This window comes from Castor canadensis, chromosome 19 (genome assembly GCF_047511655.1).
Source record: "Castor canadensis chromosome 19, mCasCan1.hap1v2, whole genome shotgun sequence".
In the NCBI taxonomy this organism is placed as follows: domain Eukaryota; kingdom Metazoa; phylum Chordata; class Mammalia; order Rodentia; family Castoridae; genus Castor; species Castor canadensis.
Genome location: NC_133404.1, coordinates 40,993,642 through 41,009,490, shown reverse-complemented (window position 1 = coordinate 41,009,490; position 15,849 = coordinate 40,993,642). Strand labels below are relative to the sequence as shown.

At 55.8% G+C, this 15,849-nt stretch overlaps 1 protein-coding gene across 1 annotated transcript; it reads left to right on the top strand.

Annotated features, from left to right (window-relative positions):
- Nucleotides 1-1,218: 1,218 nt before the first annotated feature.
- Nucleotides 1,219-13,894, top strand: Hapln3 (hyaluronan and proteoglycan link protein 3). The gene is made up of 5 exons (XM_074061720.1): nucleotides 1,219-1,348; nucleotides 7,625-7,816; nucleotides 9,738-10,106; nucleotides 12,116-12,418; nucleotides 13,053-13,894. The coding sequence occupies exons 2-5, from the start codon at nucleotides 7,684-7,686 to the stop codon at nucleotides 13,337-13,339; spliced, it is 1,092 nt and encodes a 363-aa protein (XP_073917821.1). The 5' UTR covers nucleotides 1,219-1,348; nucleotides 7,625-7,683; the 3' UTR covers nucleotides 13,340-13,894.
- The last annotated feature ends 1,955 nt before the right edge of the window (nucleotides 13,895-15,849 follow it).

The window sequence follows — 15,849 nt, the reverse complement described above, 5'->3', positions numbered from 1 at the left end:
GGGCCATCAGAGGCCTCGAACTGGCCAGCATCTTCAGAGAGCTCACGAGCATTTCCTGATTGGTCTCGGGTCCTGTTTATTTCTCCTGTGCACTCTGCTGCACCTCCTCCTGGCAGAGAACCAACTCCATGGGTTCCCCTTTGCTCATCAGCCTGGCATTCACTTTAGGTGCTCTGATTTGCTCCCGGCTGTGTGTGATTGCGCCAGACAGACACAGGCACAGGCATTGTGGAGGAGAGTTTAGGCAGAGGCTCTGGGCTCTGTGACCCTGCGACCCTTCTCTCAACCAAGGCCAAAGGACCTCAGGTTTCTCTGCTGAGGAAACACGAGGCCCTCAAGGCCAGGGCCCCTGTTGGTATGGACAGGAAAGAAAACACCCTGTCCAAACAGAGGCATCCTGAGAGACGGCTGCCTGGTGGCTGTGCAGACAAATGCCAGGAGTCCTGACGGAGGGCCCCACCTCTGTTGGAGGGCCAGTCAGAAGGCTGTGGTCCCGGTGGGCTGCTGGGAGCACCCAGTCTGTCCTGCCTCACCCACCCCAGGGCCACTCAAGCCTTACCTCCTAGGGCAGCATCTCCTAGGTGCCTGATTCTGAGTTATCAGCCTGGGTGGCCATTTCACCATGGCCAGACTCAGGGCACAAGGAGGTCACTACCCAGTGCTTTCCATGGGGAGCAGACACACAGAACTCCCAACTACCTGCTGGGCACCCATGGCTCACACCTACAATCCTAGCTACTCAGGAGGCAGAGATCAGGAAGGAGGATGGCAGTTTGAGGCCAACCCAGGCAAATAGTTCTCAGGACCCTATGAAACAACCCATCACCAAAAAAGGGCTGGTGAAGTGACAAACGTGAGGCCCTGAGTTCAAACCCCAGTGCCACCAAAAGCAACAAAACAAAAAACCTCCTCAGAGTGAGGGACAACCATAGCCCACGCGGAGAGGGGTCTTGAGAGGGGCTGCTTAGTCCCGCTGTTTGGTAAATTTAGTTTTTACCAGACACCCTCCCCACCTCTTCAAGTTCCTCTTCCAATTCCTCTTTCCTCTGCCCCCAATTCCTGCACACTCCCTTCACAGCTCGGCCAGGAGCTCCCGGTTTGGGGGTGACCCCCAGGACGCCTGAAGGCTGCTCCATCCCGCAGCAGCTCCTCCCTGGGGGGGGTGCGGGGGGGCCTTTGGGAGGGAAAGGGGCGTTGTTCCTTTAAGGGGCTGGCCGGGCGGGAGCGCAGCGCGGGGGTTTGTCCGCTGCAGCTTCCTTTCGGGCCATTCAGGATCCCCGAAATCCTCCTGCTGCCGGGACCGGGGACCAGGGACCAGCGCGTGAGCCCGAGGAGCCGGCTGGGGACGGTGCGTGGTTCGGGAGTGGCCGCGTTCCTGGGCCACCTGGGCGGGCGGTCCCTCCCTTCGGGCTTTGGGTCTCTTGCAGGACCCCACGCTTCGGGCACAGGGGACAGGGGACAGGGGACAGGGACATAGAGAGAGGGAGCTGGGTACTGCGGGGGTGTCCGGGCAGACCTGGGTGGCGATGGCCAGTGACCCGGGTGGCGATGGCCAGTGACCCGGGTGGCGATCGCCAGTGGCGGGGGGACGCCCCGGTCTCCGGTGGGGCGCGGGACCCTGGTGTGCGCCACGAGGAGGCAAAGCCCGAGCGAACCCCGCGGCCTCCGGGACCACCGCCCGGTCCCAGCCCCGGTCCGATTCCTTCGCGTCCATCCCGCCCCGGTCCTGCTGCCTCCGCCAGCGCGGCGTGTCCAGCTCTGCCCTGCGCGACGCTGCGGGGACTCGGGGGGAAGAGGGGACGGGTGGGGACAACCTGCGGCCACCGCGGGCCGGACGCCTAGGTGCCACTAGGGTCCCCCGCACTAAGGACAGCGAGAAGGGGCAGGGAGGGCGAGGGCAGAGCCCCTGGTGGGAGCCGGGGAGGAATTTAGGTCAAGAAGGAGTCATTGCTGTCGCCTGGACCCTGTCCGGCCAGCAGTTCTGGGTGGCCGCCGGCGGTCTGTGACCCTGCCTGGACCCCCGATCTCCAGCGCTGGCCCCACCAGTGGCTGCGCCCTCTGCAGCCAGGGCGGCGATGGGGACAGCTGAGTTCAAAGCCTGTCTAAAGCAGGGACACTGATGTCAAATTGGGCTGACCGGGGGACCTGGGGGCAATTCTGCCCTCTGCTTGTGCCTGAGGGTGGCACAGTGAGGGTGTGACCCCCTCCCCTCCCTCAACTGCTAGCAACAGGAATAGCAGCGGTGTTGACCCAGTGCCATCAGGCAGTGTTCTGGGTATGGCTGTGATGCTCCATTTCACAGATGAAGAAATTGAGGCTCAGTTTCCCCGTGACTTGGCCAATGACAGGCTGTTAGTCAGTGGGTGGAGCCAGGGAAGCCAGGTAACCAGGGGGTTCTAGAGTCCAGAGCTTGGCTTTATGTGCTTCTGCTGAGCTGTATTTGTTGAGTAAGGCTGAGTATCAGGGACTAGAGGGAAAGAAGCCTCAGGGCATCACTTCAGGGAGCTGCTGCTAAGATCTTCCCTCTCCTCCTCCTCCCCTCCTCCTCCCCTTTTCCTCCTTCCCTTCTTCCTCCCTCCCTTCCTCCCTCCCTTCTTCCTTTTTGAGACACAGTTTACGTAGTCCAGGCTGGCTTTGAACTTGTATCCTCCTGCTTCAGCCTCCCGAGTGCTGGCATTACAGCCTGTGCCACCACACCCGGCTTTTTTTTTTTTTAATAGATGAGACAATGGAGACACAGAAAGGTAGAGTAACTTGCCCAAAGTCACTCAGCAGGATGCAGGTGTGTCCGCTCTTACACCCAGCCCAGATCTGGGTGCCCAGGCAAGGCTCCAGCTGATTTGGGCAGCCACCCACTGGCGAGGTGACTGGGTTGGACTTGGTCTTGGATCTTTCAGCTGGCCGCACCTCTCTGGTGGACCTGAGGGGTGGCGGGGACAGGAGGCTGTCAATCTCTCCCCTTAGTGGAAGTGGTCAGGGCCGGGCTGGGGGCACTTACTCGCAAATTCCACCCAGGACTCAACCTAGCACCTGAGCTGTCCTTGTCCTCAGCCCCTAAGCCTCCCTACCTCTGCCATTTCTGCCCAGGAGAGAAGGCATCTTCTGTTCAGAGAATCAAAGCCCTGTCCAGGGTCACCCAGCAGGAGGCAGAGCCTGGATCCAAACTCACTCTTAAGGAAGGCAGGAGGAGGAAGGAGAGCTGCTTCCCCCAAGTTGTGCCCCTGGGCCCAGGGCTCATCTTTTCTTCCTCTTTTTTGTGGCACCTCCCCATGGCTGCTGGGTTAGCATCCCACTTTCCACTCAAAGTAATGCTAAGAAACCAAGGTGGGTGCCAGAGTGGCAAGAGGCCAAAAGCAATGAAGACAACTCAGGTTCTTCTTTTTATTTTGGTGGGACTGGGATTTGAACTCACGGCTTTGTGCTTGCAAGGCAGGTGCTCTACTCCTTGAGCCACACCTTCAGTTTATTTTGCTCTGGTTATTTTGGAGATGGGGGGGGGTCTCTTGAACTATTTGCCCTGGCTGGCCTTGAACTGTGATCCTCCCAATCTCAGCCTCCCAAGTATCTAAGATTACATGTGTGAGCCACAGGCACCCGGCTTCAGGTTCTGTTTTTATCTTTCTATTTTTGGTGATACTGAGATTTAAACTCTGGTCTTCACGCTTGCTAGGCAGGTGGTCTCCCACCGAGTTCTTCTGCTTTAGTTATTTTTCAAATAGGGGCTCATGTTTTTCCCCATGAACGTCGATCCTCCTATTGTATAGCTGGGATGACAGGCATGTGCCACCGCTACCAGCTTTTAATTGAGTGAGATGGGATCTCCCTAACTTTTTGCTTGGACTGGCTTTGAACCGTTATCCTCCCCATCTCTGCCCCTGGGATTACTGGTGTGACCCCCGTGCCCGGCCAGAACTGAGGTTCTTCATAGCTTAGTAAGGAGCGGACAGGATTAGAGGTTAAAGACATTAACATTTTGCTTTGTTTTTTTGAGACAGTCATGCTACGTATGTAGCCCAGGGTGGCCTTAATTTCCCTGCGTAGCTAAGGCTGGCCTGCCTCCTGCCTCCATCTCCTGAGTGCTGGCATTACAGACATGCATCAACATGCACAGCTTGGCACAAACCTTCTAGACTTCAGCATCTTCCCTTCTTAGAACAAAGTCCAAGGGACCTCTGGCCCCTTGGCCATCACTTCGCCCCTCCCCCCTTGCTGCCCTCACTGGCCTCAGAAGTCTTCCTACCAAAGTTCTGTGCCTCCCTGGAATGCTCTCCTCCCAGCATGCAGGGCTCCAGTCTTCCTTATTCCTTTCTTGGGGGGCCTTCCTGATTCGCTGACTTGAGGCACTCCCCGTCCCCCATTTCGTCTTCCTCAGTCACATGCATCATTTTTACATCAGCTTTGTCACACATCGTGTCTATTGCTGCCTCTCTCACTAGACTGTGAACTCCATGAGGACATCTGCTTTGTATCCCCAACGCCCAAAACTGGGCCTGACACAGGGTGGCTGCAGGATAAGTGTTTGTTGGGAGAATGAGGTCAAATTATCTACTGAGTAACGCTAGCATTTCTGGACCTCAGCCTCCTTGCCTAGACAATGTCTGTGAAAGAGCGTTGACTATCAGAGGGGACAGCCTTGAAATATGACAGATCATTATGGGGACTGGCTGAAAACAACAGAGTCCTGCCTCTATGGTTTCCTTCCTGTGTGACCTTGGATGGTTGCTCCACATCTCTGTGCTGGTTTTCGCTTTGTGGATTGATTGGTGAGAACAGAATTCCCCTTGCTGATAATGGGGTGGGGCTCTTGGGAAGATCATGGGAGCTGTTAGACATAGAAGCCCTTTAAGAATCACGGAGCCAGGCATTGGCGGCTCACGCCTGTAATCCTAGCTACTCAGGAGGCAGAGATCAGGAAGATCCTGGTTTGAAGCCAGCCCAAGCAAATAGTTCGCGAGACCCTATCTCGAAAAAAACCCATCACGAAAAAGGTCTAGTGGAGCGGTTCAAGTGGTAGATCGCCTGCCCAGCAAGTGGGAAGCTCTGAGTTCAAACTCCAGTGCCACCAAAAAAAAAAAAAAGAAGAATCATGGAGCAAGTGGGGCCCCCGCTGGAGGTTGGGCCTGTGAGCCTGAGAAGGGGTGCCTTGGAGCCTCATGCTCTGTGGCTCTGGGGGACAGAGCTTGCTGAAGAAGTGCAGGTTCTAGTCTGCTCTGCCTGGTATATGTTTCTGGATCATGGCTGACCTCCTCGGGGATTGCAAGAGTGACAGGGAACAAGACGGGTGTAGCGTGGAATTGCCTTGGTTCAGAAGTCACTTTTCCCCAGTATGTAAATGTCAAGCAATTCAGCGTATGCGTCCCTTACCATAAAGGAAGTGTCTCTCAGCCGCAGTCCGTAGTCCTTGGCGAGCATCTTGGTGGCGGGAGTGTGGAGGAAGGAGGCTGCTTACTTCATGGTGGACAGGAAGTAGAGGGAGAGGAAAGGACCAGCCACCAGATATGACCTTCAAAGGCGCAGCCCCAGTGACTGATTTCCTCCAGCCAGGCCCCATTGCCTGTTCCTACCACCTTCCAGATAGAGCCACCAGCTGGGGACCAAGTATTCAACATGAGTCATGCTCAAACAGTCACACGTCCACACTCTTGCTTGTCACTGTCCAAAGCTTATGAACCAAATAGATTTGGACAACGTGACCTTCCTGCCAGCCAGAATTCTCCAAACTGTCGTTATTCAAACTGTCACGCTTGCCCGGAATGAGCAAGGTCCTGGGTTCTATCTCCAGCACCAAAAAATAAAAAAACTAAATGAAAAGAAAAAAAAGGACGCAAAGTTGGTGAAAGAGGAATGTCTGCATGACGGACAGCTGCACAAGAAAATTTTAATACTAGGCTTTCTGATAAAATTAGGAATCAGAAGACATTGAGAACATATAGCCCTGAATTAAAAAAAATTATTGAAGGCTTGGTGTGGTGGCTCACATCTGTAATCCCAGCTACTTGGGCGATGGAGATGGGGAGGATCAGGGTTTGAGACCAGCCTGGACAAAAAGTTATCGAGACCCCATCTCAATCAATAAGCTAGATGTGGTGGCTTGCGGCTATCACCCCAGCTACATGGGAGGTGAACAGAATAACAGCTATTTACATGATAATTTTTTTTGGTAATGCCGGGGTTTGAATTCAGGGCCTTGTGCTTGCTAGGCAGGTGCAGAACCACTTGAGCCATGCCTCCAGCCCTTTTTAGTTTTATTTTTCAGGAAGGTTCTGCAGTGTTTTCTTTCCTTTTTGCTTGGGGCCAGCCTTGAACTGAGGTCTTCCAACCCACACCACGGCAAGTGTGGGCCTCTGGATTACCGCAGAGATATCTGAGGGAGTGACAGAGTAACTCTCTGCTTCCCCCACGTCCATGCTGCCTTCCAGCGGGAGCTCCTCACTGTTCAGGACCCACCCCCCCATCGCCTTCTCCCTCTTTCCTTTTGGTGTTCTGTCCCCAGGCATCCTTAAGACAACCTGCTTGCAATCACCGCATGTTGTGCTTTGCCCACTTTAAATGACACCTCCTAGCCAGACACTGGTGGCTCACGCCTGTAATCCCAGCTACTCAGGAGGCAGAGATCAGGAGGATCTCAGTTGGAAGCCAAACTGGGCAAATACTTCTTGAGACCGTACCTTGAAAAAAAGCCATCACAAAAATAGGCTGGCAGGATGGTTCAAGTGGTAGAGCACCTGAATTCAAACCCCAGTCCCACTACAGACAAAAAAGGAAAAGAAAAGAAAAAAACACCCCTGCCTCCCTCCATGTCGCTCCGGGATAACCATCACACTGCAAATGCCGGCTGACCCTCTGCCCTTGCTGGCCCGTGCTTGGCCTTCCACCTGTCCCCAGAGTCATGCTTCTAAGATGTGTCTGATCCCGGGCTCCTCTGCCATCACCGGCACCCTGGGACCCTTGGGGCAAAGGGCAGGTAGCCAGGCGCACCCCAAGACATCCAGACTCCGACCATTGCCCCTTCCCCATATCAGCCAGGTGGGCTTCAGTCCTGACGGCTCCAATGGGGACACTTTAATGAAGGGATGGCATCTGAGAGGAGGGTGCAGGGACCAGATGAGGAACCTGGGGGTGTAGGCCAGCACCAGTGGCCACTATGGGTGAGGCACTGAGTGGAGTGGGACAGGGCCCAGCACCCATCTTCCCTCTGCTCCCTCTGGCCCTTCTCCTTTTGTGCCTCCCACTGGCTGAATCCACCTGCAAGCCAGAGGGCCATGGAGCAAGGACAAATGACCCAGAGGGATGGACGCATGGCAGAGAAGGGCAGGCAGGGGACTTGGGAGTGCCCAGGGGACAAACATCCAGCCCTCCCATCTTCCATGCCCTGTCCCTGTCCTTTGCTGGGAAAACCAGCCTATCTGTTTCCATCTCAAAAATTCCTGTCTTCAACCAGTCTCCATCTTTGTCCCCACCTCACAGTGCTGTGACCGCCTGCCACGACTCTCTGCTACCCCCACACCCCCGACTGAGCTCTGTGATGCATGGTTGAGTGACTGAATGAGTGGGGGTTAAGCAGAGGGTTGCAGCCCCCTGCAATGGGGTTTCTGCAATTACCTTGTTTTCTTCCTCTGTCCAGCTACCCCAGAAGCCCAGCCTTGCCCAGGACGCCCAGGAGCTGCCACCGTGTGTGTCACCATGGGCCTGCTGCTCCTTGTGCTGCTGTGCCCGCTGCCCTGTGTCTCTGGACTGCCCTTCTACAATGGCTTTTACTACTCCAACGGTGCCCATGGTGCCCCTGGCAGAAACCCAGGCAAAGGCCACAGGGAAGGTAGGAGGCCTCTTGGGCTGGTCCCCTGCCACCTACTGGGATATGCAGGTTCTTAGGCTGGGGTGGGGGACAGCAGCTTCTTGCCTTCTGGGCTCTAGGCGGTAGACCAGCCTTGCTTCTAAGACATGGGGCCAGGTTCAGTGACAGACAATCACTTACACTTTTTAGGCTTCCCCCAAATCCTGCCTGTTTTTCACCCAGTTTAAATGCAACTCTGCTGAGCTGGATGTCAGTGGCTCACCCCTGTAATCCTAGCTACTTGAGAGGCTGAGATTGGGAGGATCATGGTTTGAGGCCAGCCCAGGCAAATAGTTTGTGAGACCCCCAACTCCAAATAACCAGAGAAAAATGGACTGGAGATGTGGCTCAAGTGGGAGAACACCTGCTTTGTGAGTGTGAAGCCCTGAGTTCAAATCCCAGTCCCACCAAAAAAAAAATTAAAATTAAAAAAAAATGTGACTCTCTGGTTATCCCCAGAGAGAGGACACATAGATGGAAGGCCCGGTCATTATTCTGTCTCTTACTAGCTGGGTGGTCTTGGGCAGGAGACTCTTAGATGACAGGTGCTGTACCCCTAAAGGGGATCCCATGTTCAAAATGAGACAGCCTCCGCCCACCGGCCTGGGTTTTGGTTGCACATTGGGTTCTGTGTTATTTGTGACTCTGAGTGCCAAGGATAGTCTCCTGTCAGGTCTGGCCTTGGCTGGGGTGGCTAGGTCCTTCGGAAGTCCGGCCCTGAGGGACAGCTGGCCCAGAGAGCACAGGAGAGGCTGAGCCATTTGCAGGCCAGTACAGAAAGAAGGGACTCTGGGAGAGACCTGCGCTGGGGACATGAACTATAAGCATCCATACTTGGAGAGGCTCTTTTTTGGCGGTGCTGGGGTTTGAACTCCAGGCTTCACACTTGTGAGGCAGGCGCTCTACCACTTGAGCCACGCCTCTAACCCTTTTTGCTCTGGTTATTTTAGAGACGGGGTCTTGCTTTTTGCCCAGACCAGCCTGGACTGAAAGCCTCCTATTTTAGACTTCCCACAGTAGCTGGGGTGACAGGTGTGTGCCATCAGGCCCAGTTTTCTTCTATGGAGATGAGGGTCTCACACAAAAACTTTTTTTTACCTCAGCTGGCCTGGAACCTCAATCCTCCTGATGTCAGCCTCCCAGGTAGCTTGGAATAGCAGGCACACCCCATTGCACCCAGCAATTGGTTGAGATGGGGGTCTCGTGAACTTTTTGCCTGGGCTGCTCTTGAACTGCAATCCTTCTGATTTCGGCCTCCTGAGTAGCTGGGATTATAGGCGTGAGTCGTCATACCTGTTTTGCACATGCTCTGGATACTTACTATGTCAACTAGCTTTTAATGCAGAACGAATCACCCCCAAACTTGTCGGTATAAGACATGGTCATTTCTTGAGCCTGTGCTGCTTGGGTCATCTTGGGACTCCGTTTCTCCTGGTTTTGCAGTTGAGACTGGCAGGTGACCTGCTGCTGGCTGATGGTCAGCTCAGAGCTGGTTGGCCTGGAATGACCCCAGCTGGGAGACTCATCTCTGCTATCTGTGTTGTCATGTCCCAGCAAGCAAAGCTGGGCTGGGACTCAAGATAGCTGACAAAGTCCCAAGGCAAGATGGAAGCAGCAAGGGTCCCTGGGCCCTAGGCTCAGATGGGCACAGTGGACTGTCATTTCCAACACATCCACTTGCTCCGAGCAAGTGGCAAGACCAGTATAGATTCAAGGCGGTGGGAGAACAGATGTCCTCTCTTGATGGAAGGAGATGCAAAGTCATTGGAGGGCTGGAGCATGGTGGCCCTGTGTGCAACCTGTCACACCTGCGCCTACAGGGAGCTGGAGGTGAGGGTGGGGTGAGCTTGGCTGGGCTGTGATGTATGCAGTAGGCGCCATGTGTGCCCCACCTCTCTCCCAGGCCTCTTCAATGGGGTAAGGCTGGTGGTGGAGACGCCTGAGGAGCCTCTGTTCACCCACCGAGGGGCTAGTGTGACCCTGCCCTGCCACTATCACTACGAGCCGGCCTTGGCCTCCCCGAGGCCTGTGCGTATCAAATGGTGGAAGCTGTCAGAGAACGGGGCCCCAGAGCAGGACGTGCTGGTGGCCATCGGACAGAGGCACCGCTCCTTCGGGGACTACCAAGGCCGTGTGCACCTGCGGCAAGACAAGGCACGCCAAGTCTCGCTGGAGCTCCGGGACCTGCAGCTGGAGGACTCCGGGCGCTACCGCTGTGAGGTCATTGACGGGCTGGAGGACGAGAGCGGCCTGGTGGAGCTGGAACTTCGGGGTGAGGCCTGACTGGGACCCAAGGGGAGGGGAGAAGGCCCAGAGAAAGCATCCAGACTTTTCTGGGCGTGGTGGTGCACATCTGTAATCCCTGCTATTCAGAAGGCAAAGATTGGGAGGACTGCAGTTCAAGGTCAGTCTTGGGGGAAAATTAGATAGACCTCATCTCAATAAGTGAGCAGGGTCTGGTGGCTCGTGTCAGTAATCCCAGCTACATAGGAGGCATAGGTAGGAGGATCAAGGTAAAGGGCTTGGCTTGCAGCTCAAGTGGTAGTGAGGCCCTGAGTTCAAACTTGGGTACCGCACACACACAAAGCCAGATGCTGGTGGCTCAGGCCTGCAATCCTAGCTACTCAGGAAACAGAGATCAGGAGGATCTCGGTTCAAACTCAGCCCGGGCAAATAGTTCTCCAGATCCTATCTTGAAAAAACCCATCACAAAAAAGGGCTGGCTAAGTGGCTCAAGGTGAAGGCCCTGAGTTCAAGCCCCAGTACCACAAAAAAAAAAGGAAGCACTCAGACCTTTATGCTTTGCAAAGTGACCCCACGAGAAAGCCATCCTCATTACCACCTTTGTTTTACAGATGGAGAAGCACAGAGAGGTCAAGGAACTTACTTAGAGCCCCGCAGCTCATTAATGGAAGAACTGAGATTTGAACCTGGGGCAGCAGTTTCCAGAGCCCACTGCCTTCTGTTCCCTCTCTCACATGTCATTCTGAGAGAGGGATAAGGGAGCTGCTCCCATAGGTAGTTAGAGCCAGAGCTGAGGCTGGAGGGCCTGGGATGCCCTGGTGGACTGGACTCACTCTGAGTCCTTTACTCAAGCCCAGCTGATGATGCCAGAAACTGGGCTGGGTGCTGCCAGATTTTCTTCTCAGGTTTTTGCTGTGCTGGGTATCGAACTCAGGACTTTGTGCATGATGGGCAAACGCCCTAGCCCTTGAGATCACTGGGTTTTTCTGTCAAAATGTCCTACTTTAGAAAAACCCAGTGGTGTCCAGACCAGCCGGTTTGAGATCTCTTACATACGTTGCTTTGACTCTGCCGTCTCTGGGACTTGGCTGTGTGTCCTCTCTCCTCCCTGTGACGGGCCCTCCCCGGAGCTCCCGCCTCTCCGTGCTCCCTCGGTTCCTGCCTCAGAGGCTGGCGTGCCAGGGTGCATCCCAGAAGCTTTGCTCAGGCTCCAGCTTTGCAGGGCCTCAAACTCTGCAGGCAGTGTGGCTCAGATGGCGGGGCACAGTGGCCACATGGCTCACTCTGAAGTTGGGGATGGCCGAAGGAAGGGAGAGAGCCTGCAAGAGTCATCTGCCTGGGCACAGCCTAGAGATGGGGAGCCCTCGCCCTGTCCTGGGGCTGCAAGGACCGGGAACTTGGGTGGGACCAGGCCTATAACGCCCTGCACACGGAGGCTGTGAGCTGACTGCCTGGCCTTGGGCTTCTCTGCTCCTCAGCCCGGCTTTGCCTAGGTGCCTGGCTTCCTGCCCTGTGAGGTTTGGCACACAGCATATTCCCAGGTACTGCCACAGAGAGGTGTTCCCAGGACTCCGGGCCCTGCTTCAAGCCAAGCAGGGCACCCCCCAGATCCCTAGGGTCACCCCAGCTCCTGAGGTCTCGCCTGACTTGGTACAGACTGAATCAGTCACATATGGAAGGTGACTTGTAATGACAGATGCAGTCCACCCCGTGGGTCAGCTAACTCATGGATCAAAAGCATTCCAAAGGCTGGGTGCAGTGACACACAGCTGTAATCCCAGCTACTCAGGAGGCAGAGAGCAGGAGGCTGGTAGTTCGAACCCAGCCTGGGCAAATAGTTCTAGAGACCCCATCTCAGAAAAACCCATCACAAAAAAAGGGCTGGTGGAGTGGCTCAAGATACAGGCCCTGAGTTCAAACCCCAGTACTGCAGAAAAAAGAGAAAGGAACACAGGCTCTGCCTTATATGTGTGTGCGTGTGTGTTGGGGGCCCCCGTGGACATTTGCACCTCCAGCTCCTCCTTCCTCCCTCTCCAGGCGTGGTCTTTCCCTACCAGCCCCCAAAAGGGCGCTACCAGCTCAACTTCCACGAGGCCCAGCAGGCCTGCGAGGAGCAGGATGCCATGGTAGCCTCTTCCGAGCAGCTCTTCCGGGCCTGGGAAGAGGGTCTGGACTGGTGCAACGCGGGCTGGCTGCAGGACGCCTCAGTGCAGTACCCCATCGCCCTGCCGCGGCAGCCCTGCGGGGGCCTGGGCCTGGCACCTGGCGTGCGCAGCTATGGTCAGCGCCATCGTCACCTGCACCACTATGACGTGTTCTGCTTCGCTGCTGCTCTCAAGGGTGAGTGGAGTGACCGGGCTCAGGTCTGTGGGCTTCACGGCCATCTGGACCCAGTGGGAGGGTGGCATCTGGGGAGCTTCCAGAGCCTTCTCCCCACCCTGCCTGCACCTCACTTGGGGTTTGGAGCACCAGCAAATCGCAGTGTCCACCTGACTTCTGAGTGCTCTGTGGCTGCTGCTTCCTGATCACCATTCGTTATTCATTCGTCAAACATTTTCTGAATGTCTTCTATGCTCGACCAGGCTCCCGGGCAACATAGCCCATTTCATTGCAAGAAAAACAAGGGAAAAAGAAATGGGTTCAGTGCTGTGTCCTGAGCACTTAGAAAATTGTCTGACACATAATACTTGCTCAGTAAATGATTAAACAGTGACGGATTGGTTCAGCCTAGGTGGGGTGCCCACCCAGGATGCATTTAAGGAAGGATTTTAGGGGGGACACAGATGTGACTAGAGGAACCCCAGCTCTATGGCAAGCAAGGGTGAACCTGGGAAGGTCACCCCAAAGTGTCCATCACAGAGGCCCACAGCATGGTGGCTCCCTGGGCTTGGGGCTAGCATTGCTTGTAGGCCTCTGGGTCTTCACTGGCCACCCCCACAGCTGCACAGCACTCACTGCTGTGCACGTCCTGCAGGGCACGTCTACTACCTGGAGCACCCCGAGAAGCTGACCTTGACAGAGGCCAGGGAGGCGTGCCAGGAAGATGGTGCCCACATCGCCAAGGTGGGCCAGCTCTTTGCTGCCTGGAAGTTCCGTGGCCTGGACCGCTGTGATGCTGGCTGGCTGGCAGATGGCAGTGTCCGCTACCCTGTGGTTCATCCCCGTCCCAACTGCGGGCCCCCCGAGCCTGGGGTCCGGAGTTTTGGCTTCCCGGATCCCCAGAGCCGCTCCTATGGTGTCTACTGCTACCGCCAGCGCTAGGCCCCAGATGGCCAGCCCTGTATCCACCTCTGTCCCCTGCCCTCAGGGGCGACCAGCTCTGTACCTGTCTGTGTATTTATTGAGTGGTTCATTTTTCCTGTGGGTGGGGACAATTTTAGTATTGTTTTTATACTTCTCAATGTAACATTTTAAAAAATATTATGTTTTGTAAATCTGATGGAATTCAGCTTCCAACTCCCTTGGTTACCCAAGACTCCATGCTGCTGAGATAGTTGAAGTCCCATGGGCTTTTAGATTGGTGACCAGAATGGGCAGTGGGCAGCCCAGGGCACACAGGGGGTCAGGGCATGCTGGCTGCAAGTCTCCCTCACCCCAGCCTTGGGGAGGCAGAGGGCCTTGGGGCAGATTTTTGTTATTCATTTGTTTCTGGAGAGGGTCCCTAGCTTCTGGGTGAGAGCTGAGGGAAGGGAGGCTTTCCCTCTCCCGACCTCCCTCCCTCTTGGCTCCCAAGAGTCTGGGATTTGCTGTCCCTTTCCCTGTCTGGAGGGCAGCACACAGACGTGTGGATCTTCTCCAGGTAATAAATGGCGCCGAGACCCTTCCTCCATCCCCAGCCGCCTCTGCCTCTGGTTCTCTGTTTCACTCAGCTTCAAGGCCCAGCTGCCAGCCCAGGGGTGGGGCGGTGACAGTTCTGTCCTCTGTCCCTGGCTCCGCAGGTGGCCCAGTCAGTACCCTGGGTGGGCAGTGGACTCTGTGGCCTGCCCCTTTAGGCTGACTTGGCCTCGCCTGCCCTGTGGCACACCCTGCCTCAGGTGTGGGGGGCCCCGGCCTGCACCCCAACACCCCCCAGTCCCTGGTGTGCATCGTGGGAGGCTCAGCAGAGGCGTGGGAGGCGCCTCTCAGGAGACAGCTGTGACTTCCAGAGGTCACTCACCCTCGCATCAGGAAACCAGACCTGTCACCTCTCTGGGCATGCCCTGCCGCTCAGCCCTGGGTTGTGGAGTCAGGTTTTCATCACAGCTCAGTGATTCTCAATGTACCCAGCAGCAAGCAGTCCCGAGACTGGGAATTTGTTAGGAGGCAAATTCTTGGGCCTCACCCCAGACCTGCTGAATTGGAAACTCCGGGGTTCAGCCCAGCCTCGGTGTTATCACAAACCCTCCGGGGGACTCTGATGCATGGTCAAGTGTGAAAGCCACCATCATAGACAGTGCTGCCACCAACCACAGAATTCCCCAACTGTGATGGGTCCACGTAGAGTGTTTGATCTTATGATGGTGTTTTAGTCCACTTCACCTGACCAGAACAAATTACCAGGGGGCAGCATATCAGAGCAGGCGTGTGACGCAGAGAAATGGCTCGCCTCATCACCTGAGAGGCTCGATCACGGGATCCCACGGTGCTGTGGCTTGAGGACCCTCGTGGACCCACCCCCTAAAGGTCCTCAGCACCTGCCAAGAATGACACCAATGGAACAAGCCTGTAACACACTGAATGATTCAAGGTCTAAACTATAGGACTGGGCGTGGTGGCTCATACCTGTAATCCCCCCTACACAGGAGGCAGAGGTAGGAGGATCTCAGTCCAAGGTCAGCCCAGGCAAAAAGCATTAAGAGCCCATCTGAAAAATAACTAAAGCAAAAAGGACTGGGGGCTTGGCTCAAGTGGTAGAGCATCTGCTCAGCAAGCATAAGGCCCCAAGTTCCAACCCCAATATCGCCCTCCCCCAAAACTACAGTGGCTGGTGTGAAGCGGTAAGCGTCTAGCAGAAACTCTACTTTGAATTTTTAATCCTCCCTGGCCTGGGAAATGTGGTTGGATCCTAGCAAGGGACGCTGGGCTGTGCAGCCATGGCTCTCGGCTATCCGCGCCATCATGGGAAAAGCAAAACACCGTGAGAGAGAGCCCATGTTGCTAAGCTCTGATGTTTGGTAGTGTTAGATGTCCTAACCGCTTCCTCCTTCCTTCTTCCTTCCCTCCTCCTCCTCCCCCTCCTCCTTCCTTCCTCTTCCTCCTCCTCCCCCTCCTCCTCCTCCCCCTCCTCCTCCTCCTCCTCCCCCTCCTCCTCCTTCTCCTTCCCTCCTCCTTCCCTCCTCTTCCTCCTCCTCCTCCCCCTCCTCTTCCTCCTCCTCCTCCTCCTCCCCCTCCTCCTCCCCCTCCTCTTCCTCCTTCCCTCCCCCTCCTCCTCCTCCTCCTTCTTTCCTCCTCCTTCCCTCCCCCTCCTCCTCCTCCTCCTCCCCCTCCTTCCTTCCTCTTCCTCCTCCTCCCCCTCCTCCTCCTCCTTCCTTCCTCCTCCTTCCCTCCTCCTTCCCTCCCCCTCCTCCTCCTCCTCCCCTCCCCCTCCTCCTTCCCTCCTCCTTCCCTCCCCCTCCTCCTCCTCCTCCTCCTTCCCTTCTCCTCCTCCTCCTCCCCTCCTCTCTCCTTTCTTCTTCACAGTGCTGTGGACTGTCACCGTCAGGCAAGTGCCTGCCACTGAGCTTACCATGGGCTTATGGATGTGACCTCACTGTAAGTAAGAAGCATCCGTAAGTCAGTGAATTTACCGTGAG